The 27,407-nt window shown below is 43.6% G+C and overlaps 2 protein-coding genes and 1 non-coding gene across 5 annotated transcripts; 1 reads left to right on the top strand and 2 right to left on the bottom strand.

Annotated features, from left to right (window-relative positions):
• Positions 1–473: 473 nt before the first annotated feature.
• Positions 474–19,809, bottom strand: MYNN (myoneurin). Of its 3 annotated transcripts, XM_056110819.1 has the most exons (9): positions 19,737–19,809; positions 18,622–18,918; positions 12,726–13,105; positions 12,315–12,635; positions 11,138–11,297; positions 8,552–8,730; positions 6,904–6,987; positions 5,131–5,217; positions 474–2,907 (listed from the first exon to the last, which is right to left on the bottom strand). In XM_056110819.1, the coding sequence occupies exons 2-9, from the start codon at positions 18,885–18,887 to the stop codon at positions 2,645–2,647; spliced, it is 1,740 nt and encodes a 579-aa protein (XP_055966794.1). In that variant the 5' UTR covers positions 18,888–18,918; positions 19,737–19,809; the 3' UTR covers positions 474–2,644. The 3 variants fall into 3 exon arrangements, with proteins under 3 accessions (XP_055966794.1, XP_055966793.1, XP_055966795.1); XM_056110818.1 differs by having other exon boundaries at positions 12,315–13,105; XM_056110820.1 differs by lacking the exon at positions 19,737–19,809 and having other exon boundaries at positions 12,315–13,105; positions 18,752–18,884.
• Positions 19,810–21,180: 1,371 nt separating this feature from the next.
• Positions 21,181–21,253, bottom strand: TRNAV-AAC (transfer RNA valine (anticodon AAC)). The gene has a single exon. It is a non-coding gene; the product is annotated as a tRNA-Val (tRNA).
• Positions 21,254–22,583: 1,330 nt separating this feature from the next.
• ACTRT3 (actin related protein T3) lies at positions 22,584–25,311 on the top strand. Its single transcript, XM_056110758.1, has 2 exons — positions 22,584–22,790; positions 24,110–25,311. Exons 1-2 carry the CDS (start codon positions 22,591–22,593, stop codon positions 25,026–25,028), a joined length of 1,119 nt encoding a protein of 372 aa, XP_055966733.1. The 5' UTR covers positions 22,584–22,590; the 3' UTR covers positions 25,029–25,311.
• The last annotated feature ends 2,096 nt before the right edge of the window (positions 25,312–27,407 follow it).

The following is a 27,407-nucleotide window of genomic DNA, read 5'->3' as shown; positions in this document are numbered from 1 at the left end:
CCCTCAGAAAACTGAGAAATCTACTGGAGCATGTTTTTAAAAAATTCTTCCTTAGATGCTTGGATCAATGAATATGTGAAATAATAATAACCTTGGCATGTAGGTATATTTAAAGAGACTGTGACTTCTAATTTTCTTCAATTTTTTCATATTCCAGTCAATTCCTATTGACTTTAAGCCAGAATAGTTGAATACTTTATAACTTTATAAACTACATTTAAAATAAGTATATTAGGTTAATGCATATGCATAATAAGAGTCCTTAGATAGTTTAAAAAGCACTAAGTATGGTGTATTTTATAGTTTGGCAACGTTTCAAACTTTATACAGTTATTTCCACTAGTGGTCATTTGTTATGAAAATGCTGAGTGTGCTGTGAAAATGATGACAAGTTTAAAAAGATTAAATTTTGTTTTTCTTTTCCAGAAGGTCCCTGACTAGGACCGCAGAAGAAGTACAATAGAAACGATCACTGCCATTAGAAAATACATTAGTTTATTAGAACTATAGTTTAATGTCAGAAAAGAAATAAGTCACAACTAATGCCTGGCGGAAGAACTAATATCACCAAACTGATTGGATCAACTTTAGGAGCTGAATTTGTAGAAACTATTTAATATCCAAAACTGAACAATGAAAGAAATCATGTGGGAAAGAGGGGCAGGAAATATCAAAACCATACTAAATTCCCTAGTCATTAAAAACAAAAGGACTACTATAAAACTACAATAAAATGTGGTTTATAAAAATTTAAACTTAAAATTTATAGAAAATGCAAATATAAAACATTCAATAAATTGGCTTTCTGATTAACTTAAGTTTGCTAAAAATCGAAGTTAATTTTTAACTTTTTAATAAAACATCAGATTCGGAAGCCAAGTGATTTTTATTTAGAGTAGAATTAAGTTCATATTTAGAAAATTCTTTTAAGAACTTAATAGTTTATAAAAGTGCATAACACTTGTAAGTGAGGTTTACCAAAAACTTTCAAAACTCAATATATTTTCATCTCTCGTAATCTAGAAATTTATTAAAACATAAACTGCATCCATTGTGAAACTTTTTACAAGAAAAAAACACCAAGTACCTACTTAAATTTCATATTGAAAATGCAATCTCGACCCCTGTGTTGCAGGTCTCCTTGCTCAGGGGAGAAAATGCCTCCGCCAAGTCCTTGCATTCAGTTGTTCAATCCCTGGAACCTGACAAGGTGAAGCTGGAGCCCAAGGTCAAACACTTGGAGCTTCAACGCAAAGAGACCAAAAGGGAGCTCCAGAGCTAGGCAGATAGATTTCCTGAATTCCGTGATTGTGGACCTCCAAAGAAAGAATCAGGACCTCAGATGAAAGTGGAGATGATGTCCGAGGCGGCTCTCGACGGGAACGGGGACCACCTCAACAATTACAACAACAATTTCGGCCTGGCCACCCCATTCTCTGCACTGTGCAGAAACCTCCAGCAGTTGATGGATGAGATAACAAGCGACTTGTGAAACACCTAAAATAACCAATTTACTGTCTTTACAAGGTTTACTTTTTTCACTGTGCTTTTAGATGAATGTATGATGAGAAATTCAACATTACTAATTTTGGATTTTCTTATCACAAAAAATTAAATGAAGGACCTCAACCATCAGAAGTTTATCATCCAGTTTGAATCTATTCATCTTCATTTGGACGTTTTCTAGTTCTGTAAAAAGTGATAAATAATGTACCATCCAGGCTACATGTATAATAAGAACTTCTGTAATTGTATATATGCTTTTGATGTATTTTCCTCTGGAGATTATCAACTGTCTGACAAGTGAAAGATCTGTATCAATTGAAATTTTTAGTAATAAACGTGATTGAAATTCTTAAAAAAAATGCAATCTCAAATAATTAAAAAGATGAGTTTCCTCCAGAATACCACATTCTAAACAAATATTCACGTAGCGTTTTTCTGTTAGGGAAAAGTTTTCTTTTGTTTTTATTGAAAAATTTTAAATAGAACATACTAACAGGGAAACAGCACAATTCTTATTCAGTCCCTAAATTTGTTTAGGTAAAATACTAAATTTTACTTTCCCTATTGTATGTTTTGGTCAACGGAAATTATATATAAAAAAAAAAATCACACTTAGGCTGATATTATCCTGGAGTTTGCTTAAATTTTGAGAAGGGAAAAAAATTCCATAGGTCAAAACTGAACCATCAGAGGCCAGAGAGATGCTCATAAAGCTGATGTACATGCGTTGCATGTGGAAGCCCCAGGTTTGACCCCAGGCCTGCCTGGTTCCTCCAAGCACCACCGGGTCTGACCCAAAAAAGAGAAAACAAATCCTATAAATGGACCGATTCCACTTAGATAAATAAAAGGAAACTTCATAGTAAAAATGGAATCAAGACAGCTCTAAACGAAAATAAGAATTTATCCAACCAAAACAGTACAATTCAATCATTGCATATATAACCTAGATATAAAAAACAAAAACAAAAACAAGCATTGCACAGATATGATGTAGTATCAGCTGCTTTTACTTCAGTGAATGAAAAATAATGATCCAACTCAAATGAATGGCAGCTGAGTAGGAATATATGCACCTTACCAGAGACGTTTGTTTGCTACTAGAGAACATCTTAGCAAATGTGCGTTTCTCACAAAGTCAGTACAATTGCTGTAGAAAAATCAACTGGGGTTCTGAGTACCCATTCACAGTTGATCGCAGCAGTGTATCTGATGTAGGAGAATGATGATCTGTGACAGGCAGGAGCATGTGCTGGTCCTCAGTCCCCAGGGGAAGAGTAAGTGGCAGAGTCATATCAGAGGGCTTCACATCCAACGTCTCTGATAAAGGACTTTTTTGTATGGAATTGTGTTCACCCAAGGTGTGATCCTCTACACTGGAATCCAGAGTTTTATCTGCACCTAATATGGAAGGGGGAAAAAATTTACTCAGTTTTTTAAAACAAAGCAAAACCCACCAAGTAGGCTAAATATGTTTACTATTTTCAGCATTTGCATTTCACACCTTCACACTTTAACTTAAAGAGGGTGGTTCCCCCTGCCCTGCTCATTTTATAGACAAATCTAATATGTGTCCTCATGGTCAGGTTCAATCATATAATTCCATAAAAAATGAGCTGAAAGGCCGGAGAAATAGTACAGCATGTGACGTGTCTGCCTGCGCAGGGCTGACCTGGGTTCCATCTACCTGCCCGCTGCCAGAATTGATCCATGAGTAGAGAGATCACAGCTAAGTGTGGCCCAAAAAATACATAAAAATAAAACAAACTTGATCATTTTAGACCAAGGTGAGGGTGCCAATCAATTTTCCATATACAGCTTTGTGATGTCTATTTCTATTATGGCTATTAAACATTATTCTGAGATACGTCACCATCTACACTGCTTCTGGAGCTAAATGTGAGCCTACACTTTTTAATGTCCTTCAAAATATTAATACTGCTATTCATAACCAATACTCTACTTGTTCACTCCATGAATAAATGAGTAGTTCATACTCTACTGTGAGATCAAGTTCAAGGTAAGGCAGTTTCATATACTATCAGAGGTGAGAAATTATGGTTTACTCAAAGAAGTAATTACTCCACAGCCCAAAGATGTACTTTTTGTTTTGGTTTGGTTTTGGGTCACCCTTTAAGATGCTCAGGGGTTACCCCTGCTCTGCATTTAGAAATTACTCCTGGCCGTGCTTAGGGGACTATAAGGGATATTAGGGATCTAAGCCGGGTCATCCGCGTACAAGGCAAGCACCATGCCCACCTTACTATCACTCCAGCCCCTAAAAATGCACTTTGGCCATCACGACTCCCACCAGTTTTATCATGCTCTTGTCACTCCAAAGTACTGACATTAAATTCTATCTTACTATCAAAGATTACTTTGTTACATAATTGCGTTTATAAAATCATTGTCTAGGGCAGGAAAATCAGTCTATGGGGTAACTATAAGGTTCTGCCTTGCAAACGAGTCATCCCGTTTCGATCCTCAGTACCACACAGGGTTCCCTGAGTCCTGCTAGGCGTTGCCCCTGAGGACAAGAGCAGCACTGGGTGTGGCCCAAAAACCAAAACCAATCAATCATCTATTCTTGCCAGAGTGCTCCTCAGTTCAACCAGACACAAATACAACCAACCTGTGGTCCTTTTGGTGTTCTCTGCTTAGAATGAACCTTCTCTTCCCCATCTCCATTCTTTGAATTCTCCATTGTGGGTTCCCTAGAATTAAGTCCTAACCAACACTAACCTCAGAAGGGTTTAATCTCCTACCCTGTTATCAGTCTTGTAATCATAATTCCTTGTCTAGATAGCTGTTTCCTATGCCAGATTATATGTTTGGAAGACCAGGATTCAACTGACCTTGCTCAACTTTATTAACCTGCACAATTATGTCAAGTTTCGAGGCAACCAATAAACCTTTGTTCAATCAATGACTGAGGTTTTGGGATGTGACAATCATGACTGTCAATGCACTGGGAGAAGCCAAACATTTTGACACAAAACGATAATAAGCACAGAAATAACTTCAAGTCTTCATCGTGAACAACAATCTCAATACTTTGTCGGCTGGCTTCTCCTCTTTTCATAAAACAATTTGGTGGTACGTTATTTCCTGGTATCCTCATAGTTCTGAACTAGGGTTCAAATATTCCTGAGGCATAGTTAATATATTCCTTCATTGTTGAAACTGTTATTAATTGGTTTAAGGGAAGAAATACTTCAAGAATTTTCATATGAGGTCAATATAAAAAGAAATCCAATGTGTGCTTATCTGTACACTACAAATGTAAACTTCTCACATGTGTCTAACTCTTTCACGAACTACATTATCTAATTTGAACTATTAGAATGCGTATTTTAAGGAAAGGCACCAATTCCTCTTTAAACACAGGTATTCAGGAGCTGAGGAAACAGTGTAAGGGTCTGAGCACAGATCTTTCAGGCAGCATCCCCGCTGACCCCTGACACTGCCTGGCGTGTTCCAGGTGATCCTGCAGCCTGTGAGCAGCGTGGGCACGCCCCCATTGAGTCCCTCGCTGGAAGGCCCCTGGGCTCTCAAGCACTGCTGCAGAGACCGGAGACAAACAACTCCCCTCACCCGCCCCCCCCCACCCCAAAAAGCATTTACCGGAATGGACTTTTGTTTTGTGTTTCTTTAAATTTTTAATATCTGTATAAGAATTTCCACACAATTCACAGATAAATGGTCTTTCTCCTGAAAAACAAGTTCAAAGGCTTAAAATTTCAACCATTTTAGAACTTTCCAGCGAAAGCAAAATCGTCAGTGTTTATCAACATAAGGCAAAATCTATTCTCCTTAAACTTAGTATCAAATTTCCATTTTAATTATTTGATTCCAATATAGTGAAATAACTTCTGTTTATAAAGGTATGCCTTTTTTTATTAAAAAGCACCCCTATTTCAGGGATAAATTATATTTTCATGAAGACAAATTTCAATTAAAAAATAATTTACTCTTCAAAGACTTTTTTGTTTCTACCAGACATCCAGTGGGTACCAATTATATACCAAACCTTGGCTAAGAAATACAGTAAAGAAGAGGGGAAAAAAGTGTGATTATGGTTTGCCTTCTTAGGTAGCTTCTGAATTAGAAAATCTTTAAAAACGTTTATCGAAAAAATACGCTATAAAGCTTTATTTTTAAATTAAGAATTGCTCAATGCTTTAAAACCTGTAACAAGGCTTTTGAAAATGGAGAAGTTGCCAATAAATGTAAAATATGTACCAAGTGCTCCCATTAGCCTTGATACTAATTACAAGGAATATTTATATTTTTAATGAGAACAGGGTGGGGCTGGAGCGATAGTACAGCAGGTAGAGCTTAACTTGCACACCAGCAAACTGGGTTTGACCCTGGCACCCTATATGGTCACCTGAGCACTGCCCGAAGTGATCCCTGAGCACAGAACCAGGATTAAGTGCGAAGCAGGCCCAAAAACAAAAAATAAACAAGTATTTCTCTTTAAGCTTTTTTACATTCAGTATTTTCTTCATAATACTTTTATAATAAACATCTCAATTCTAAACTCTATTCCTAAAACCTGCAAACAACAGGCTGTTTAATAATATAATTTAATATAATCTTGGAATTATATTCCTTTTCATTTCTTGGTATGTTTTTGTGAGTTAAAAAGTAATCATCTGGGGCTGGAGCAATAACACAGCAGGTAGGACGTTTGCCTTGCACGCGGCCAACCCGGGTTCAATTCCCAGCATCCCATATGGTCCCCTGAGCACTGCCAGGGGTAATTTCTGAGTGCAGAGCCAGGAGTAACCTCTGTGCACCGCCTCTGGGTGTGACCCAAAAAGCAAAAGAAAAAAAAAATAATCTGTGGACACTGGAGAAATAGTACAGCAGGTAGAGAGCTTGCCAAGCTGACCCAGTTTGATCCCTGACACTCCATATGGTCCCCAAGTCTGCTAGGAGTGGTATCTGAGACCAGAGCCAGCTGTAAGGCCTGAGGGTGTGGCCCCCAAACAAAGAAATTCCCTGGCATATTTCTTAGAAAATCTACACAATTCTTAACCAAATTTAATTACACTATAAGCAACTAAACCAATTTTCAAAAAATAAATACTTATAAAGTGACTAGGGAAACAGTACAGTGGGTAGGATGCTTGACTTATACGCCCACTGAGTCTGAATCCAGGCACCCGATATGCTCACCCAGGCCCCTAAGAGATCCCTTCAAGTAGAGCCTGGCGTTAGCCCTGAGCACAGCTGGTGTTGCCCATAAATCAAAACATAAATAAGTATACACATTAAACTACTACTATAGGCATATTATGATTAGATACTATGCAGTACACAAAAGTTTAAAAGACCTGGTTTACATGAAAAGAAATTAGAACAAAAACTCTGTTCTACCGTAATACAGACCTGTATGGGATCTAAAATGTTTGCTGAGCTCTCCTGAGGAAATAAAACTTTTCCCACAAATACCACATATGTAGGGTTTTTCACCTAGATGAAAAATAAAAACAGCAGTGTACTACACCAATATAATATTGTTTATACTAATCAAAAGCTGGCTTTTCGAGGGAGCAAAAGGGACTGCCCCGCCACAGAGGCGAGGTGGGGCGGGGTGGGGGGCGGTTAAGGATTGGGGGAGTGGGCGGTTTACTGGGATCATTAGTGGTGGAGAATGGACACTGGTGGAGGGATGGGTACTCGATCACTGTATAACTGAAACCCAAGCACCAAAGTCTACAACTGTACCACATGGTGTTTCACTAATAAAAATTAAATTAAAAAAAATTGGCTTTTCTAAAAATGTGATTAAAATTGCTATTATGTATTAAAGGCATTTTCAAAGTGATCCAATTTCAATTAATACTAGTAATGATTTGACACTTCCTCTAAATGCTGCTTTTCATATAGTAATTATTTCTGTAACTGTCACGATAGAGATGAGTCAACCAAAAGGTTCACTTTTCAAATGATTAAAATCATGTACATTCAGCAACTGATAATTCAATTCTTGTTATAAACAATATTAATAAAGAATAAAATAATTTAAGAAAGATTATTAAAAATTTAAACTTCAGGGCTGGAGAGATAGCACAGCGCGTAGGGCGTTTGCCTTGCACGTGGCCAACCCAGGTTTGATTCCCAGCATCCCATATGGAATAACTCCTGAGTGTAGAGCCAGGAGTAACACCTGTGCATTGCCAGGTGTGACCCAAAAAGCAAAAAAAAAAAAAAAAAAAAATTAAACTTCAAATATTGAAAATCTTTTAATAGAATTTGCTTCAAAACCGAATTTTGCATTTGAATATCTATTCATTTTGCAAAACAAAGAACGTCCATGCAATAACTTATATCCTAAGAAGTTATAAAAAAACAATGTTCTACCTAAAAGCACCCTCATTGATTAACTCTACTACAGTTTTTTGTTTGTTTTCTTTTTTGGTCACACCTGGCAATGCACAGGGGACCGACCCTATGGGATGTTGGGACTCGAACCCGGGTCAGCTGTGTGCAAGGCAAACGGCCTTCCCCACTGAGCTATGGCTCCAGTCTCTTTACTACAGTTTTTTCCAAGGAAAAGAAAGTTTTGTTTCTCTAAATATGTCATAAAATATGTGGGGTCAGAGTGACAGTACAGCAGGTGGGGTATTTGCCTTGCACATGGCCAATGTGGGTTCTCTTCCGGACACCCCCTCTGGTTCCCAAATCCTGCCAGGAGTGATCTCTGAGCACAGAGCCAGGAGTAAGCCCTTGAGCACCACCAAATATGGCCCAGAAGCAAATGAAAAAGGTCACAAAATATGTCTCAAGTTTACAGTTTCAGAAGTATCTGATTTTAATCTTGTGTGACTGACAAAATGCTCACCTCCAAAATACTCTCTTAGAAAATAAGTCAGCTTTTGTAGCTAATATTTAAGTTATTAACACAAAGTGCTACAAAAATAAATACAACAGCAGATACCTAACTACTAAGTATTCTCCATTTTCAGGAAAAGCTTAGGTGCCCTTTCTCTTTTCTGACCTTATTTTAAGCGGGTTCTCTATCTGAAATTCTTACCTGTGTGTTTTCGAGAGTGAGTAATAAGAGAACTAGAGACAGCAAACGCTTTCCCGCAGGTATCACAGACGTAAGGCTTTTCTCCAGTATGCCTCCGAACATGGTAAGTCAGCGTGCTGGCCTGAGCGAACCTCTGGCCACACCTATCACAGACATATGGCTTCTCTCCACTATGCTTCCTAATAGTAATTAAACAGAAGTTACTTAGTAACAAGTAAAATAATTGAGATCAATCCAGATGAGCCTTTTCACCCAAGTTTGCATGCAGTGTTTAATTTCATTTTACCTTAACAGACTCAGTACTTAAAGTCAAGTTTTAGTGTAATACTGTCAAAAAGTTTCGGTTGCAACCAAAATATTACTTCTGAGATCAGGATGAAAAGTTTTGCTATCATGTGTTAGTTTAACTCTACCCTTAATTCTATGGGTAATTATTTTTGCTTGTTGACTCACTTTTCTAAAAACCCTTTCCTCTAGTACCTCCTCATTCATCCTCATTGTGTTACATCCTTGTCCATTTTACTGAGAAAAAAAACCAATCAGAAGAAAATTTCCAATAGTGCACTTCACAACCTAGAGGCATCCCCACCTACAGACGTATTTAATTATTCACTTCCCTTTTTACTACGAAGGAGACATATGAAGTATTGGATCTGAATCTAATTTCAATTCATAATTAAATACGAGCTCTCCTGCCTATGTATGTTATCACTCCTGCATTTTCAGACATCATTTTTTTTCCATCCCATTAGGTCACAGCATATAAATATACTGATGGTACTACACCTTTAAAATTAAAAATCCTTCACCTCACTTGGTTCTCCATTTCTCTGCTTCCTTTACCAACTATTGTACTTTTATTTTCTCTTCTCCAAAGTTCTTTTTTTAGCCTTTGCTGGTTTTCTTTTTTTTTTTTTTAATGTGTGCTTGACTTTATTTTACTTTTATTTATTATTTTTCTTCTTTTTTTTTCTATTAGTGAAACACCATGAGGTACAGTTGTAGACTTACAAACTTTTGTGCTTGGGTTTCAGTTATACAATGATGAAGTACCCATCCCTCCACCAGTGCCCATTCTCCACCACCGATGATCCCAGAAGCCCTCCCATCCCTCCACCACACCCCGCCTGTGGCAGGGCATTCCCTTTGGCTCTCTCTTTCCTTTGGGGTTTCCTCTGTTCTTTGATGTCTTTTCTATTCACATTTCCTGACTTTATCCACTATGAGGGCTTTTAAAAAATCTGTATGCTGGAAATCATCTGCCTCACAGGCAATTGGAGGTGGGGGGAGGGGCATACTGGAGTTCTTGGTGGTGAAAAATGAGTACTGGTGAAGGGAAAGGTGTTTGATTATTCTATTTGATTATTTGATTATTTGATTATTCTATGACCGAGACTTAAACTTTTCCCACAGTGATTCAATAAATAAATATAAAAAGAAAAAGAAAAAAATTAAGGTGGAGTTCATGCCCAATTCAATCAGCTAATCAGGGGCTGAATAAATAGCAGTACTCCTACAAAAAAAAATAATAATCTGTATGCTAATGACTGAATTTCACATCTTCAGTTTTAATCAGTTCCTTAAACACCATACTTAACTGTAGCTCCATTCAAAAGTATAACAGTCATCTGAAATTCAACATTTTCAAAGTTCTGCTCTTAAATCCACATATTCCTATATGAACTGCTATATCCACAAATCTCAATTTCATTTTGTGATAATTCCATCTTTTTAGGTGCATAACCTTGGACTCATTTTATTTTTCTGTTTCTTCCATCGCTTATAGCCAATTTACAGAAAATTGTTTTTTTCTATCTTTACAATACTTATGTCTAGTTACTACTTATGTCTTATAAGTATTATATAAGTATTATATAGTTAATAGTTATGTCTAGTTAATACTTATGTCTTCCACTGCTAAGATCTGTCCCAAAGCATTACCACTGTTACTTGGGGTTTCAATCAGTACAGCAGTGGTTTTCAACTTTTTTACAATTATGATCAGGTGGGCGACTGCAAACCAGTTCTCTAAATTAAATAAGGTAGTCCTTAGGCTGTGGAGCAGTTTGAAAACCATTGATATATAGTTTCCTAACTAATCACATTGCTTCCACTCATGAATCCTACAATCTTTCCCCAGTATGGTCCTCTTAAAAATTCAAGTAAGATCACCTCACTTCTTTCTTAATCTCATGATTGCACCTTGCCCCAGGATCATTCCCCTTGTAGGATGTAATGGTCCATTTGGGGAAATGCTGCTGTTCCATAGAAGACCATTTACAATCTCCGGAATTGATTAATAAGGACTAATTACAATGCATGGCTTTGTAATGGCCTCCAAACCTCACGGCATCTGAAGGTGCCGTCACTGTCCTGATCTTCCCCGGCCTTGTTCAGCTCTCTGCAGCCAACTTGGCTTCTGATGGTTCCTTGAATGTGTCAGTGATGGAATTAGAATTAGAACTACAATTAGAACTCTAACTGTCCTGGATTCTAAAATAGTGGGTTTTTTTCCTATAAGACTATGGTGAAGACAAATTTGAAGATCAAAAACTTGAAGATCAAACACTCATTTTTTTTTTTTACCTTGCATGAATCTTGAGATTGCTAGAAGTTGCAAACTGTAAATTGCATACGTCACATTTATAGGGTTTTTCCTCACCATGATGCATGCGACTATGGAAGACGAGCTGGCATTTCTGAGCAAATCCTTTATCACACAATTCACATTTGTATGGCTTTTCACCTGAAGGAACAAATAAATAAAACATATATTTACTTAAAAGGTTATTTCTAGTTGCATAAACCATACAAGGCTTCAAAAGGCTTGCCAAAGGTAAGTACTGGTATTTGGGAAACTGCTATGAGTAAAACAGCAAATAGTATCTCTTTTTTCTTATTTGGCTTTTTGGATAACAAATGGCAGAACTTCAGGATTAACCCTAAATTCTGTACTCAGGGAGCACTTCTGGTGGTCCTAGGGGATCAAATGTGGTGCTGGGGATTGAACCATCATTGGTATGGTTAAGAATCTTTTTCTGGCTGACTACTAAAAATACACACAGAATTAACAAAAACTAGTATTTCCTAATTCACTGTAGTGAAATAAGATCAGTGAGAGAAATACATAGCACATCCTAAAATATATAAATTTAAGTGTGCCAATAAAGGTGAAAGTGGCTGAGAAAGGAACATGTAATTCTAATAAATTTGTTTAGACGCTTACAATTCTAGAAAGCAGAGGGTAATCTGTGATGGAGAAATCTGAGAACTGGCCCAAGTTTTAATGATCTTTTTTGCTTTATCGGTTGTTAAGTACTTAACATGCTAGAACTAAGTTTATGGCTATTTTTAATTATGAGAGAAAAGGGTTCAAATTACTCATACATTAGGACTTCAGAAGTAGCTGCTGTAATGAAATTCATTAAATACTTGTTCAATCACAAAAAAGTTCACCGTCCATCATGGAAAATATTTTAATGAATTACAAATATATACCAAATTGTGGTCACAAGGTCTACATTATTAGTATGTGCTCTAAAAAAATATTATTTCTGGGAGATATACTTGAGAGAGCTATATCTGGGAGATATTTCTGGGGACACTGGTGGAGAAATATATGTTGAGAGATCACTGTACGACTAAAGTTTATCATGAAAGCTTTGTAACTGCATCTCACGGTGATTCAATAAAAAAATGTATCTTTTCAAGTATTATTTCAGTCTCATGTGAAAAGAATTTTATCGTGCCACAAAAGTCTTACCTGTATGAGTTCTTACATGCGTTTTCAGCTGGTTACACTGCGTAAATGCCTTTCCACACAAGTGGCAGACATAAGGTTTGACTCCTTTATGTATTCTCATGTGCCTTCGCAAGCTGCTGGCTTCTGAAAAGACCTTCCCACACGTGTTACACATTGGCTTGGCCTTGGGATACCTCTGATCCAGCTCTTCTCCAGAACTCTCCAGTTCAAACGAGTTCTTGACACTGGCGATATTAGACATAGAGTGTTCTTTCAGAGCACAGTTTGGCTGTGACTTTCCACGTTTCCGTTTCACTGGAACAGTCTGCACGGTATCTTGTGCTGGAAAAGTATTTTCCACAACTGATGTCAACTCCAGTTCCGAATTATTTCTTTGTGCAACTTGTTCTATTACAGGGGTAGACAACTTACTTGCATCCAGTAAAATTTCAACAGATGCACTCTCTAAAATGTCACTTGGATATTGCACTGTTTTATTCTGCCCAGTTTTCTGGGATTTGAGAATTTTTTTCTTCTTTTTACTTTGAGATGACTTTCTTGATAAAGCCCCTTGTTTGGCATTTGCCTGAATTAAATCTGTAGATAGTTCTGACTTCTCCCGATTGTTATAATCTCGGAGAGTAAGGAGACAAGTCTGCTGATTCAATTCAATATTTCCAGTAATACTAGATATCTCTGTAGAAGAGGGATTAGCAATAAAAGCAAAATCTTCCATCTTTATTTTACACTTAGTGACCACCTCTTCCACTTTGAGATAGTCAGCAGCCTGATGAATTTCTTTAACATTCCAACTGTAAGGAAACAAGGCTAAATGACAGTATTCTGACCACAGAAAAACTGTTTTCGAACAGAGATTCACATATTTCAATGCCTTCTAAAGACCCTATAAGAAAGTGGGCAAAAACTTAAGAGAACAAATTATGGAATTCATCCATCATAATGGTTAAGCAAAAATGTACAGTCTTTCAGAAGATGAAAACTAAATAATGGCCTTCAATAGTGGCCTATCACTACAGAAAAATAAATGTTAACAATTTCTGGCTGTTTAAGAAAAAAACAACCCTTTGAGCACAAATATGACTGTCGAAAACTTAACTAAAAGATGTAAGCAGACCTGCCCCTGGCTGACTCTGGTTTGAGCTCTAACACCCCTCAAGATTCCCTGGGACCCAGAAGTGATCTCTGAGTGCAGAGCCAGGAGTAAGCCCTGAGCACAGAGCCAGGAATAAGCCCTGAGCACTGCTACATGCGGCCTCCGAGGAAAAGTTTCCTGTTCCCTCCTTTGCTCCTATGAGAGTTTTTAACTGGGCTTTCTTTCTTGTGCATGTAAATAACTTGTTATTCTTGTTATATACAAATTCAGATTTAGTATGCCTGTGCTTGTATTTCTGGTACACTCCCTGAATGAGGCCACGCATCTGGTCCTTAGATTACTTTGAAAGAAGTCTTAAGATGTGTTATGCTTTCCCTTGGTAATCCTCCTCTCTCCTCCACTTTTTTTTTTTTAAATGTCAACCTGTTAGTTGGAAAGCTGCATATTAGCGTTATAAAGAAAGATCTGGGCCAGAGAGATAGTACAGCAGGTAGGGCACTTGCCTTACCTGTGGCTAAGCAGGGTTCCAAAGCCAGCACCACACACGGCCCTCCCAGTCCTGCTAGGAGCAATCCCTGTGCAGAGCCAGGAATAAGCCCTGAGCACCACCACCTCTGACCCCCAAACCAAGCACATAAATAAATACCAAGAGTTATTTAAGTCATCTTGTTAAAAGTTCTCGTCTTTATTTACTGAGTCTCTACCATGTATTATAGTAACGAGCTCTATTAGAAAATATCAAATAGTGCCTGGCCTCTGAAAATTTATACAATGTAAAGAATGCCTAATACTGCTCTAGGGATTAAGCCCTGAAATAAATATGGTAAGTCAGCATCTTGGGGCCCTTCAATTTTTTCAGCTATGATTTGGCATGAAAATACACAGAAAATCATGGGGCTGGAGCAATAGCACAGCGGGTAGGGCGTTTGCCTTGCACACGGCCAACCCAGGTTCGACTCCCAGCATCCCATATGGTCCCCTGAGTACCGCCAGGAGTAATTCCTGAGTTCATGAACCAGGAGTAACCCCTGTGCATCACTGGGTGTGACCCAAAAAGAAAAAAAAAGAAAGAAAGAAAATACACAGAAAATCCATGCTCCATACATTTTTTGGTTATTTTAGAACACTATACACCGCACACCATATGTGCTCACCCACAACAAACACACACAAAAACCCCTCTACCACTTCATGTAATCTTCCTAACTTGCATACATTTAAGTCTCCAGGAAAAAAAGATTTTCATTTTGCCTCTTACATGAATCAACACATACACACACAAAGGTTTTAAAATCATAGCTAATAGGGACTGGAGCAACAGCACAACGGGTAGGGCGCTTGCCTTGCATGAGGCCAACCCAGGATTCGATTCCCAGCATCCCATATGGTCCCCTGAGCACCGCCGGGGGTAATTCCTGAATGCAGAGCCAGGACTAACCCCTGTGCATCGCAGGGTGTGCCCCAAAAAGCAAAAAAAAAAAAAAATCATAGCTAATGGACTGTAGTACTGTTAATATGACTATACTTTAAGAAATAACATTTGAAATTAGAAGCAACTAGAATCATGAATCTCTCAGGTCTCAGAAGGTATACTGCATTCCAGAAATCTACCTACAAGTCCTTACCATTTTCTCATCATTAAATTAAACCTCAAAAAAAATTTTTTTAATAATTAAACCTCCTTTGCCTTAAATGACACTTGTATGCTTTTTTTTTTTTGCCACTGGTATGCTTAACACTTACAACGGGTGTACAATTTATTTAATAATTAAACATGTAATAATCTTTCATCTTATTATGTATTAAGAATGTTTATAGGCTACTCTGTAAACTTAACTTCCAGCTTAGGAGACATTCTAATCTCCAGAAAACTCCATCCAACTTACTTAATATATTACAAATAAACTTTTGGAGCATGGTATACTTTTAAATGAGGCTTTCCCCTAGAAAAAGAAAACATTTAAGAAGAGCTAGAACCACAGTACAGCAGGCCAAGCCTTGCACACGTCAGATGCAGTTTAATCCCCAGCACCTCATATGGTTCTGAGCCCACCAGGAGTGATCCCCAAGCTCAGAGCCAGGAGTAAATACTGAAAACCAAAATAAAATTTTTAAAAAAAAGAGAGAAAACATAAACAAGGATACTCTTTCCTTATGGCTCGTGGCTATAATTTTTTGGAATATAGAAGGGATGATCTTTGTGATCAAGTTCATTCTTTATTTGCAAAGATAAAACACAAATGCCCCAAAGAGACAATCCTGTCTTCAGTGCAAAATATTTTCAACTGTACACAGCATTAGAGCTCTTTAAAAATATTTTCTTAAGCCTTTTATTGTAGATATTTAATTGATTAGTAATTGTATTATCCATCATCTATTAATGAGAGAAACCATTAAAATGAAAAACAAATTTATGCTTTAACTTAATTGTAACAAATTATAACTGTGCTTAATGTTTCAGAAAATACACCACAGAAGAAATACAATCAAATAGCCTTTAATACAAACAGCACTTAGTCACATACTAATCATTCGGTACCAAAACAATAATTCATACAAATTATCTTAGTCAACCAATCAGCATGTGTCAATAACTAATATGATTTTTGTTTATAAACATAAAGTGACAGTGCTTGCCAACTTTTATAAACAGTTAACTGAAAATCATTACATATTGTCAAGTACATGACTAAATTATTTACATGATTCATTTAATTCTCAAAACATGCCTATGAAATCTCTTATAATTCCTACTTCATATACAGATGAAAGGTCCAAAAAATTGAAGAAATTTGTCCAAGATCAGAGATACTAGGACAAAGATTTGACCAAATAATTTGATAAATACACATCAATTATTTTTCCTGCTTTCTTAATCACTAAATTTTATGTCGTTTCTATTTTTGGATTAAGTCTTCTGTTACATTTGTGGCTTGTTGGCGCCAGCACCCTAGGAAAGATGTTAGTATCAAAACAGATCAGAAAGAGTTGGAATAATAATACAGTAGGTAGAGTGTCTGCCTTGCACCCAGCCAACCTGGGTTCAATCCCCAGCACTCCGTATAGTCCTCAGAGTCTGCCAGGAGTGATCCCTGAGTGCAGAGTCAAAAGTAAGCCCTGAGCACTGCCGGATGTGGCCCAAAACCCTAAATGAAAAAAAAAAAAAGAACCAGATTGGACAAGACACTGGCTTTTTCACAACAGTTCTTTGCATGAAGGCTCAAAGATGCTTTTTGGTGTGTTCACATCAATTGAAACTTTTCCAGAAAGAAAATCACTGAATAATCAACCAAAATTTACTGGTTTTGGTTATTTTACATGACATATTCTGGACGTTTAAATCAGAAGTACTGCAAATGAATCACAGTCAAAGTTAACACAAGTACACTCTGCTGCAAATCGTATGAGGTAAATCACATGCAAGTGTGAGCCATCGGTTGTATACGCCTGTGTCACTGCGTTAATTTATCAGATCAGATTCATCTATTCTTTATTTTTCTTCTTCTGGTTTCGGGGCCTCAACCCAGTGGAGCTCAGACTTACTTCTGGCTCTGTGCTCTAGGGACCATATGTGATGCCAGGGATTCAACCAGGCTCACTGTGTCCAAGCTATGCCCCTAACCTCCAATACTCTCTCTGGTCCCCTCTGGCCCCTGCTTTTTCCTTTAATCAACACATAATAATTAAAATGAAGTCATTTATACTCCAATAAAGTTATTTTCCTGAATCAAGATTTGAAAGAGGTCCTGTACACTGTAACTTGCGACTGGGAGTGGGGGTCTCAAAAATGAAATCACAGATTTGATTTTATTGAACTGAATATTATCAAAAACAAGCCTTTAATTCTATTTACATTTCTGCTTTCTTGATTAAGAAATATAAGGGGAGCGGAGTGATAGCACAGCAGATAGGGCACCTGCCTTGCACGGGGCGAACCTGAATTCTATCCAAGCACCCCAGGAGTCCCCTGAACCCTGCCAGGAATAATCACTGATTGCAGAAACAGCCCTGATCACTGCTGGAAGGAAAGAAGGAGGGAGGGGAGGGAAGAGAGGGAAGGGAGGGAAAGGAGGAAGGAAGGAAGGGAGTAAGCAAGCAAGCAAAGAAGGAAGCAAAGAAGGAAGCAAAGAAGAAAGCAGGGAGGCAGACAGGCTGCTCATCACAAATTAAGTGATATTGCCTTTTTTATTTAAAACAGCACTATGGGCAAAGGGAAAAGAATCCTTTAGGAGAACCCTGAGAATATGAGAACTTCCCTGCTTTCCCTTCCCTTAAAATATCTTCTGAAAAAAAAAATTTCTGAATGAAGTAAAAAAAAATCCATTATAGGAGCCTGAGAGTACAGAGGGGAAGACCCTTGCCTTGCATGTTGTCAACCTGTCTGATCTGGGGTACCATATATGGTCCCCTGAGCAGAGCCTGGAATAAGCCTGGAACACAGCGACTCGTGGCAAAAGAAAAAGCACTGCACTCTAGCACTGCCCTCGGGTTATTCATCAATTTGCTTGAGCGGGCAACAGTAATGTCTCCATTGTGAGACTTGTTACCGTTTTTGGCATATCAAATATGCCAAGGGGAGCTTGTCAGGCTCTGCCAGGTGGGATACCCTCAGTAGCTTGCTGGGCTCTCCGAGAGGGACAGAGGAATCGAACCTGGGTCTGCCACGTGCAGGACAAATGCCCTCCCTGCTGTGCTATCGCTCCAGCCCTAAGACAAATGAATGTCTTATATTAGTTCCTTTTTATGAATTTCAAAAACAGGCAAAATCATCTACAGTGAATAGAAATCACAAACGCAGTAGTTATTAAGTGATTACATGAGGTGAGAGAAGAAAACTTTCTGGATGATGAGAAAGGTTTTGTATCCTGACTGGAGTCCTGGGTATCCACATCTACAGTCATCAAACACAAACCATTTAACACAGTCTGTGGTTACATTAACCATAGATTTTACTTAAACTTTTAAAAAGGCAAATTTCTAACAGGCATATCATGTGGATAATGATTCACAACTGTATCTCATTTACTTCCACGGAAGAGCAGAACAGGGTCCGCAGGGTTTAAATTTAGCGCATCCATTACACATGGGTTCTTAGGCAAAAAAAAAAAAAAAACTAAACTGAATATCTGGACTAACGACAAAGAATACCAATGTACTTTAGCTCTAGATTGCTTGACCAGCTTTTGAAAGTGAGAACGTGAATGTGTACTTTACCTGTCCAGATTTAATGTTCCTGTGTATATAAACTCCAACAGTTTCTGAAATCCATCAGCCTTCACTTGACTCTGATCAAGAAAGACATTGTGCTCAGAAGTGCTTCTGTAGATGGCACCAAAATACTCACTGAAGGAGGCGAGCACGTTCCTGTGCGCTTTAAACTGGAATTCCCCGATCACCACCGTGCAGTCGCAGAGGAAACCTGCTTCCCGCTGCTTGTTCAGTCTCTCTAAGAGGTGCTCACAGTGGTGGGAATACTGCATCTTGCGATCGGGGTGGAATCTCGCGCTCGCGCTAAAAGACAAGAAGCAAGCCAGAGGCTACACCCGCATTTCCGAAAGCCCCATGGGACGTTTCATCCAGGCAACCGGGACGGGGAGCCGGGACCAGCCCCCGGCTCTGCACGTGAACTTGCTTCTACTCCCGCCCCGCCCAATCCCCAACAGCTGCGCCGAAAGGGCCTGCCTCGGGATTAGGCACCTACAACTGCAGCCTCTCGGCTTCCAGCGGCCTCTGCACACTCACAAACAACTTCCCCAGCTCCGATTGACGCCCGGAGCCGGAGCGCAGACGTCCCCGGGGCCCGCCCGGGAGTCACCCCCAGGACACAAGCCAGGGACACACCACGAAAGCAAAGCACCCACCCAGCCCGACTCCCGGGGCTGGACGGGGCCGAGCCACCCGCGGAGGCGCCGCCAAGGGCTCCCAGAGCCCGGGACCAGCTGCCCTCCACGTGGCCCCCGAGCGCTTCCCGGGACCCCGGGTGCACCCAGAGGCGGAGAGCGCGGCCCCGCCCCCGCCCCGAGACCACGCCCCCACCTGAGGCCACGCCCCCCACCACGAATCCAGGTGGCCCCGGCGAGGGACGGGCAGCAGCGGCCTGTCCCACGCCGTCGCCCTGCCCTCCGCGCGGCTCCCATGCCCGCGGGCTTGCACCGTGGGGCGGGCTGGCGGCCGAGGCCACCCGCACGGCCGCCCCGTCCCAGCCCTGCCCGTGGTCACCCCCACCCTGAGCGTGGCTGGCACGCCAGACGCGGCCGGCCCAAACGCCCAGGGTCGTCCGGGGAGCGGCGGTGTGGGAAGGGGGGGGGGGGCGGTTAGCCAGGACTCACCTCAAGTGAAAGGGGAGGACAGTTCGCTCACCCTCGCTCCGCCATCTTGGGGGACGTCAGCACGCCACACTCCGCCTTTCCCTTCTTCCGGCACGCAACGTCACTTCCGGTGCCGGCCGCCCGGGGGCGTTAAGAGTTCCGACGCCGGCCGGGACGAGCCGGATTCCACCCTGGAACGCGGCGGCTGGGGCGGCCCCGGCTGGAGCCGCGAGCGTCACCGCCGGGAGACCCCCCCTAGAGAGCCTGCTCCGAAATGCCCGTCTCTTGCGTGGTCCAGGGGTTTCAGTCGAGCGACTCGGGGGTCGGTCCTGCTAGGCCCGCGTCCGCGGCCGACCTCGCCGGCCCGGGCGACCCCGGGGCACCCTGGCCGGCGCCCCCGCTGCGCGCTGCATGTTGGGGGTTGTAGTTGCCCGTCCTCCCCGGGGCCCCCGGGATGGGGACTGCTAGGGGCCCCAGGATGGGGGAGGGGGCACGGGGGAGTCCTTGAGCTGAGGCGACGTCGCCCCTTTCCAGTATTTACGTTCCTGAAAGCTCCGGGGTTCCCGCAGTGTTTTGACACGGGCGAGATGCATAGCAAGAACCCTCCGGGGTCCCCCGAACCCGCGGGGACAAACCTGCCAGCTCCGCGCGCGAGCGACGCTGCAGGATCGGGCAGCCGGGCTGGCCGGAGGGCCCCCGGTTCTGGTGGTCTGGGAAAGTGTCACCGTGGCCGCGGGTTCGGAAATCTTGCAGCGCGTGGAAGGATGCGGGCCCTGGAGCGGACGCCGGCCCCTCCTCTCCGTAACACAGCAGAACACACCGTGTCTCTGTGTCCGGGAGGTTTCTCTCGCACTGTTGGTAGACCTCGTATCTCAAGCACGCAAAATAGCAATTTTCTCTAAAATTTGTCAGTACCATAAGAAATTTAGGCCTGGAGCGACAGCGCAGCGGGTGCGGCGTTTGCCTTGCGCGCAGCCGGCCCGTCCGACCCTGGTTCGCATTCCTCCGTCCCTCCTGGACCCAACTCGATGAACAACGAGAGGAGAGTGACCATAAGAGACTTTCTCGCGACTTTGTGTTAAACAATTCCTATTTAAATTGGCTTCTCTTAAGGTTTTTCCCCCCATCAAACTGTTTCCTTTGTTCTCTATTAAAAATCCTATTTATGAATAAAAGTACGTGTTTATGAATAAGGGTATATTTGAATATGTTGCAAATTTTGAGGCTGTTTCATTTTTTTCCTAGTATAGCTTCCTCTCATTCCACTTTTTGTTGAAAAGTTGTCTCGTAGTTCAAAGATATTTGACTTTTCTTGGGTCTAAAGCGTGACCCCTAAGTACACCGGAAAAAAAATAAAACAACGTCTAGAGTTAGCGAAGATCATCGTACCAAGGGGAAAAATGGCGAGAAGCAAAGGAGGTATTGGCGAGAAGCAAAGGAGGTATTTGCAAGAAGAAAAGATGCTTGTTTCCGCCCGGTTTCGAACCGGGGACCTTTCGCGTGTTAGGCGAACGTGATAACCACTACACTACGGAAACCCAGTTGCTCCTGGGCTCTCCGAACGGTCCCTATTACTGTGTAATACAGTGCGGTTCTTCTCATCTTAATGTAATATGAATACAGTTTGAGAATAGGGGAATAAAAAAGAATAGCTAAAGACCCAATTAAACCATGCTAAAATTTGGGGAAGTTGAGATTTGCATGCACCTTCTCTCAGAATAAACCAGGCGCCGCTGTATAAACCAGGAGTCCGCCAGTGATCCCTCCTTTTGGGACAGGCTTCGGGGGAAAGTAGTTTTACTTCCCCGCTGGCTAGCTCTGGGGATGCTCCAGGAGAGCTGGCGAGCTGCAGCCGCCGTCGGGCTGCTCCGAGCGAGCCCCTCCCTTGCCCCCCTCGCCCGGCAGCGCCAAGCCCAGCTGCCTCCTTAGAGCGCGGGCTGGGACGCCGGTTCCTCGGCGGAGCGAAGGGAAAGGGCTCCCAGCGCCCCTGCAGCGCTAGCGGTCGCCTGGGGGTCTTGACTTGCGCGCTGCGGTCGCCTGGGGGTCTTGACTGCGCGCTGCGGGTGTGCAAGATTGAGAGCGCAAACACTCAGATTCCCAAAACCAACGTTTAGCACCTAATATATTTTTTTGACGTGTCCTTCATAAGTATTGATCTTAGAGATGACCTTCTCTTTTTCCCTGCAAAGAGGCAGACATATATTTATGCCTAAAAAGAATTCTTTTTTTAAAGTCAGGAATGAGAATGAGCTTTCAGACTGTAACGGGGAGGGGAGACGCGATGTAAGACACACGCGCGCGCGTGTCCTTCGTGTTCTTTAGAAACCGCAAGCGTTCCAGTTTATAAAAATAACGACAATCGTTTTAAGACTTGGCGTTTCCTCCTGCGAGGCTGACGGCTGTTTGGGAAGCACCGGCCGGGTGTCCCCTCCGCGCTGTCCCCTGCCCCGTCTCCCGCCTTTCCCCGCTTCCAAGGCGCGCTCAGCGCTCCCCGTCCCCTAAATATTCGCCCGAACTTTATGGCTTTGCAAACTCAAACTCCCTCCGCGGCTCCCGGAGCGATCGCCGGGAGCCACTTTGCGAAGGGCCTCGACTGGCCCCAGGATGCCCGGGACGGTGTCCCGGAGTCGGGGCGCGGGGCGCAGGGGAGCGGGGCGCGGGGACGGACGCGGGGCGGGCGGGGATCTCGGGCCGGGGGGTGCAGGAGCGCGGGGACAAGAAGCAGGGCGGGGGTCTCCGGCTGGGGGGCGCGGGGGGCCGGGCCGGGCCTCTGTGACGCGGCGTTCGGGCCGCGGCCCCGCGCTTCACCGCGTCCGAACCCAGAGCTGCGCACTTGGCGCTGCGTCTTCCAGGCTCCTCCCGCGGCCGCAGCGACATGAGCTACTACCAGGTGCCGGTGGTCATCGACAACGGCTCGGAAGTCATCAAAGCGGGCCTGGCTGGGTCTCGGGAGCCCCAGTTTGTCTACCCGAACATCATCGGTCGCGCCAAAGGCCACAACTTGGCGAGCGAGGGCGCGTCCGAACTGTACGTGGGCGACCAGGCGCAGGAGCGGAGGAACGCGCTGTCCATCAGGTACCCGTCCCCCGCCCGCGCCGTCCAGCAGGCACCCCGTAACCCCGCCCCACGCTGTCCATCAGGTACACGTCCCCGCCCCGAGCTGTCCATCGGGGACCCGTCCCCTGGCCCACACTGTCCAGCAGGCACCCGTCCTCCCGCCTGCGCCGTCCAGCAGGCACCCGTCCCCTGGCCCGCGCTGTCCATCGGGTACCCGTCCACCCCGGCCCACGCTGTCCATCAGGTGTCCATCCCCCTGCCCCGCACCATTCAGCAAGCACCCGGTAACTCCGCCCCGCGCTGTCCATCAGGTACACGTCCCCGCCCCGAGCTGTCCATCGGGGACCCGTCCCCTGGCCCACACTGTCCAGCAGGCATCCGTCCTCCCGCCTGCGCCGTCCAGCAGGCACCCGTCCCCTGGCCCACGCTGTCCATCGGCTACCCGTCCCCCGACCCGCGCTGTCCATCGGGTACCCGTGCCCCCGGGCCGCGCTGTCCATCGGGTACCCCCGCCCTCTCCGTCCAGCAGGCACCCGGTAACCCCGCCCCACGCTGTCCATCAGGTACCCGTCCCCCGCCCCGCGCTGTCCATCGGGTACCCGTCCCTTGGCCCGCACTATCCCGCAGGCACCCGTCCTCCCGCCTGCGCCGTCCAGCAGGCACCTGTCCCCCGGCCCGCGCTGTCCATCGGGTACCCGTCCACCCCGGCCCACGCTGTCCATCAGGTGTCCATCCCCCTGCCCCGCACCATCTAGCAGGCACCCGGTAACTCCGTCCCGCGCTGTCCATCAGGTACACGTCCCCCGCCTCTCGCCGTTCAGCAGGTACCTGGCCCTCCGCGACCACTGCACGGAGAGCGCCCGCGGGAACCCGGAGTGGGGACGCGGAGAGGAGGTAGCTAGAGCGGTGGCTCACCCTGCTGGTGTCATCACAGTCCCACCGTGCAGAATACCCGGAGTGTGCTTCCTTTAGCTCCACACGTTTCCAAACGTTTAAAGTCAGTGTTCATAAAAATCCAAACTTATTTAAGGACACTTTAATTCGCCAAACCTCTGGGTTCTTCCGTTCATCTCTGAGCTATCCTGATAGAAGAAATGTGTCTCCCACCCCACCGCCTTTTAACTCAGTCTTTCAAATGGGCAGAGAGGAGTGCAGAGTAGCGAACACTACAGATGACTTTCCTGAGAGACTCTGGCATTCACTACTCACTAAGGGCTAGTTTCCAAGGGGCATTCTAGAGCTCCCCGCTTGACCCTATTGGCAGAATTGTAGTGGATGTGGGGGGATTAACTAGAGTTTGAAAGAGTAGTACATCTGTCTTGTTGCTCTTCCCACAGCTACCCGGTGGAGCGAGGCCTCATTACTTCCTGGGGGGATATGGAGAACATGTGGAAGCATATGTATGATTATAACCTGAAGCTAAAGCCCAGTGACGGTCCAGTGTTGCTTACCGAGCCAGCACTCAACCCACTGGCCAACAGGCAGCAAATCACTGAAGTGCTTTTTGAGCACCTGAATGTCCCTGCCTTCTACATGTCCATCCAGGGGGTCCTGGCTCTCTTTGCTGCGGGCTTCACAACTGGCTTTGTGCTGAGTGCAGGTGCTGGCGTTACCCAGAGTATCCCTATCTTTGAGGGCTACTGTCTTCCCCACGGGGTCCTGCAGCTAGATCTGGCAGGCATCGACCTCACCAACTTCCTCACGTCGCTGCTGAAGGACCACGGGATCATGCTGCTTGGTTCTACAGACAGGAGGATTGTTGCAGACATTAAGGAAACTTGTTGTTATGTGACAATGAACTACGAAGAGGAAAAATGTAAGAAACCAGATTGTATAGAGAAAGTGTACCAGTTACCTGATGGGAAGGTGATCCGGCTCCATGACCAGCTCTTCCATTGTCCAGAGACCCTCTTCAGTCCGGCACTCATGAACCTGGATGCTCCTGGCATTGATAAGATGTGCTTCAACAGTATAATGAAGTGTGATTCAGACCTGAGGAGTTCCTTCTTCTCCAACATCATCCTTGCTGGGGGATCAACCACTTTTCCTGGCTTAGACAAGCGTCTAGCTAAGGATGTAGCAAAGTTGGCTCCTCCTAACACCCCTGTGCAGATTATAGCTCCCCCAGAAAGGAAAATATCCGTGTGGATGGGAGGGTCTATTCTTGCGTCCCTGTCAGCTTTCCAGGACATGTGGATTACTGCTGCAGAATTTAAAGAAGTTGGACCCAACATAGTGCACCAGCGATGCTTCTGAGTACAGATAAAATGGCTAAAAGAAAGCATTTGGAGAATTTGTGATAAAACTGGATTTTATGTGTTTCTGGGAGAACAAAAATATTTCGGTTGGAATGCCCATGCCTCTTGCATATCTATAATGGGAGAAATCACAGTGATGTCATGAAATACCGTGTTTTATTTAGTAGAACTAAATTAAATGTTAGTAGAAACAATTTTTATCTTGAAGATCTTTTCTTATTTGTTTTGATGCTCAGGTTACTTCTGGCTCTGTACTCAAGAATTACTCCTGGTGGTGCTCAGGGGACCATATAGGATGCCAGGAATTGAATCTGGGTTGATTGTGTGCAAGGCAAATGCAGTTCCTGTTATACTATCACTCTGGCCTCTTTATCTTGGAGATCAATTTGTGATAGAATGATATGTGCCAAAGCGGATTTGTTAATATTTATGACAGCTGCTATGAGGAGGAAACATTTCATAGCAGAGGTATTATCATGAAATGGCATAAGAATGGGTGGAGGATGGAGGAGGGAGTGGGAAGGGGAGAAGAGGGAGATATCCAGAAAAGAATCCTAGACATGGACTAGGGTCTAGAGAGAATGAACACAGAGAAGGCATGGTAACAGACTTATTGAAATGAAGAACTCAGGGGGCTGGTGAGAAAGACAGTGGATAGGATCCATGCCTTGCACATGGATGATCATACCGTCCCGAGGCCACGAGGAGTGATCCTTGAACTCAGAGCCAGGAGTAAGCCCTGAGCACCACTGAGTGTACCCACCATCTTAATAAGAATAAAATTAACTCTTTAAAAAATTAAAATGAAGAACTTATATGGAACTATTATAGATTATAGCTTTGAAAAGGTAAAGGGTAGGAACTGTAGACAAATGTGAACATTTAAAGATATAAAAGGACACACAAGAAAGTTAAGATGATATTGTTAGCACAAAGGTGGACTTTCCTGCACTGATGGGTTTTTGAGAATTGGATGAAAGATTTGCATACCACAAAACTCGGAAGATTGAATGTCAGTTTATTGTACAAAAAAAGGCAGATGGTTCTGGGTCCCTCTCCAGATGTCCAGGCCTCTCCTTTACCCGTGAACAACATCAGCAGTCTTGTCCCTTATGCAGTCCAGTCCCATGAACTGTCTTGTCCCATACAGTATACTCACCTCCTGTGAACAAGGCCAGGTCCTGTCCCATGCTGCTCTCCCCTGTTTGCTTCCCCCACTCTCCAGCAACGCCACACGCGTGTGGGTGAGATCCCTGTGCTCTGTACCTGTCGTGGGGCCTCCCAACTGTACCCCAAAAGTTTCTGTCTTCTGTCCCGGCTTTCCTAGACTCTGGCCACGGCACAAGCATGTTGGTGAGACCCTGTGCTCAGCACCTTGTCACTACCTGGGCATCCAAGCCCTGTCTGTACTGGGTTCCATGTCTTAGTGTGCCATCCTACCTAATTCTGGGTGTCCAGGGAGAGAATGTTCACTGGGGTTCCATAACTCTGAAGAAACAGACATGGTTATATAAGGGCAACTGAAAAACATTTAACTAAGGCCATGGAACATTGGAGAAGGTGTTCCTATATAACAAAATAGAAAGTATAAAGAAATTCCTTACACTCATAGAAAGACAGAGAACTATTTACACGTGAAGAACACTCTTAATTAGTGGCCTTGAAGAGATTTTTCAGACCTTCTAGGTGTTGCGCTTCATACATCTTGTCCTTACGGTTTGCACTAGCATCTAGGTTTATTTCTACTGATGAAGAGCAACCTTTATCAGAGCTTCAGTGCCCTACTGTGGGAGTGACCCTTGTAGAGTTGTGAATCTAGCTTGGATTTCCTGAAATTTTTTTTTCTTTTTGGGTCACACCTGGCGTTGCACAGGGCTTACTCCTGGCTCTGCACTCAGGAATCACTCCTGGCAGTGCTCAGGGAACCATATGGGATGCTGGGAATCGAACCTGGGTTGGCTACGTGCAAGGCAAACGCCCTACCCGCTGTGCTATTGCTCCAGCCCATCCTGAAACTTTAATGGCAATTAGAAGGATCTGGAATGGCCTCTTCCACACAGGTTGCCATCCTGGTTGGTAAATTCCACTCCCGTAAGTCTTAACACTATAGAGACCCTGGAGAGGATAAAGTTCCCATGTTGGGAACTGGGGCTCAGGGAACATGTCCTGGCCAAAGTCTCACAGAGTCTGTTGAAAAGAACTAAGGAAGAGAGCATGCTTCTGCAGCAAGGACTACTCTGGTACAAAAAGCAGTTCAGTGCAATGAATGGCCTTCCATAGAGAGCCCCAAAAGGAGGGAGCCCCAGATCTGTGGTAAGAGCAATGCACCAACCAAGCAAAGCCAGAAGAAGAACCTGTCTCCAGTTCTGAGAAGGTT

Source organism: Sorex fumeus, unplaced genomic scaffold (assembly GCF_029834395.1).
Source record: "Sorex fumeus unplaced genomic scaffold, SorFum_2.1 ptg000010l, whole genome shotgun sequence".
NCBI lineage: Eukaryota > Metazoa > Chordata > Mammalia > Eulipotyphla > Soricidae > Sorex > Sorex fumeus.
Note: the sequence above shows the minus strand (reverse complement) of the source record. Positions and strands in the feature narration are given on the sequence as shown.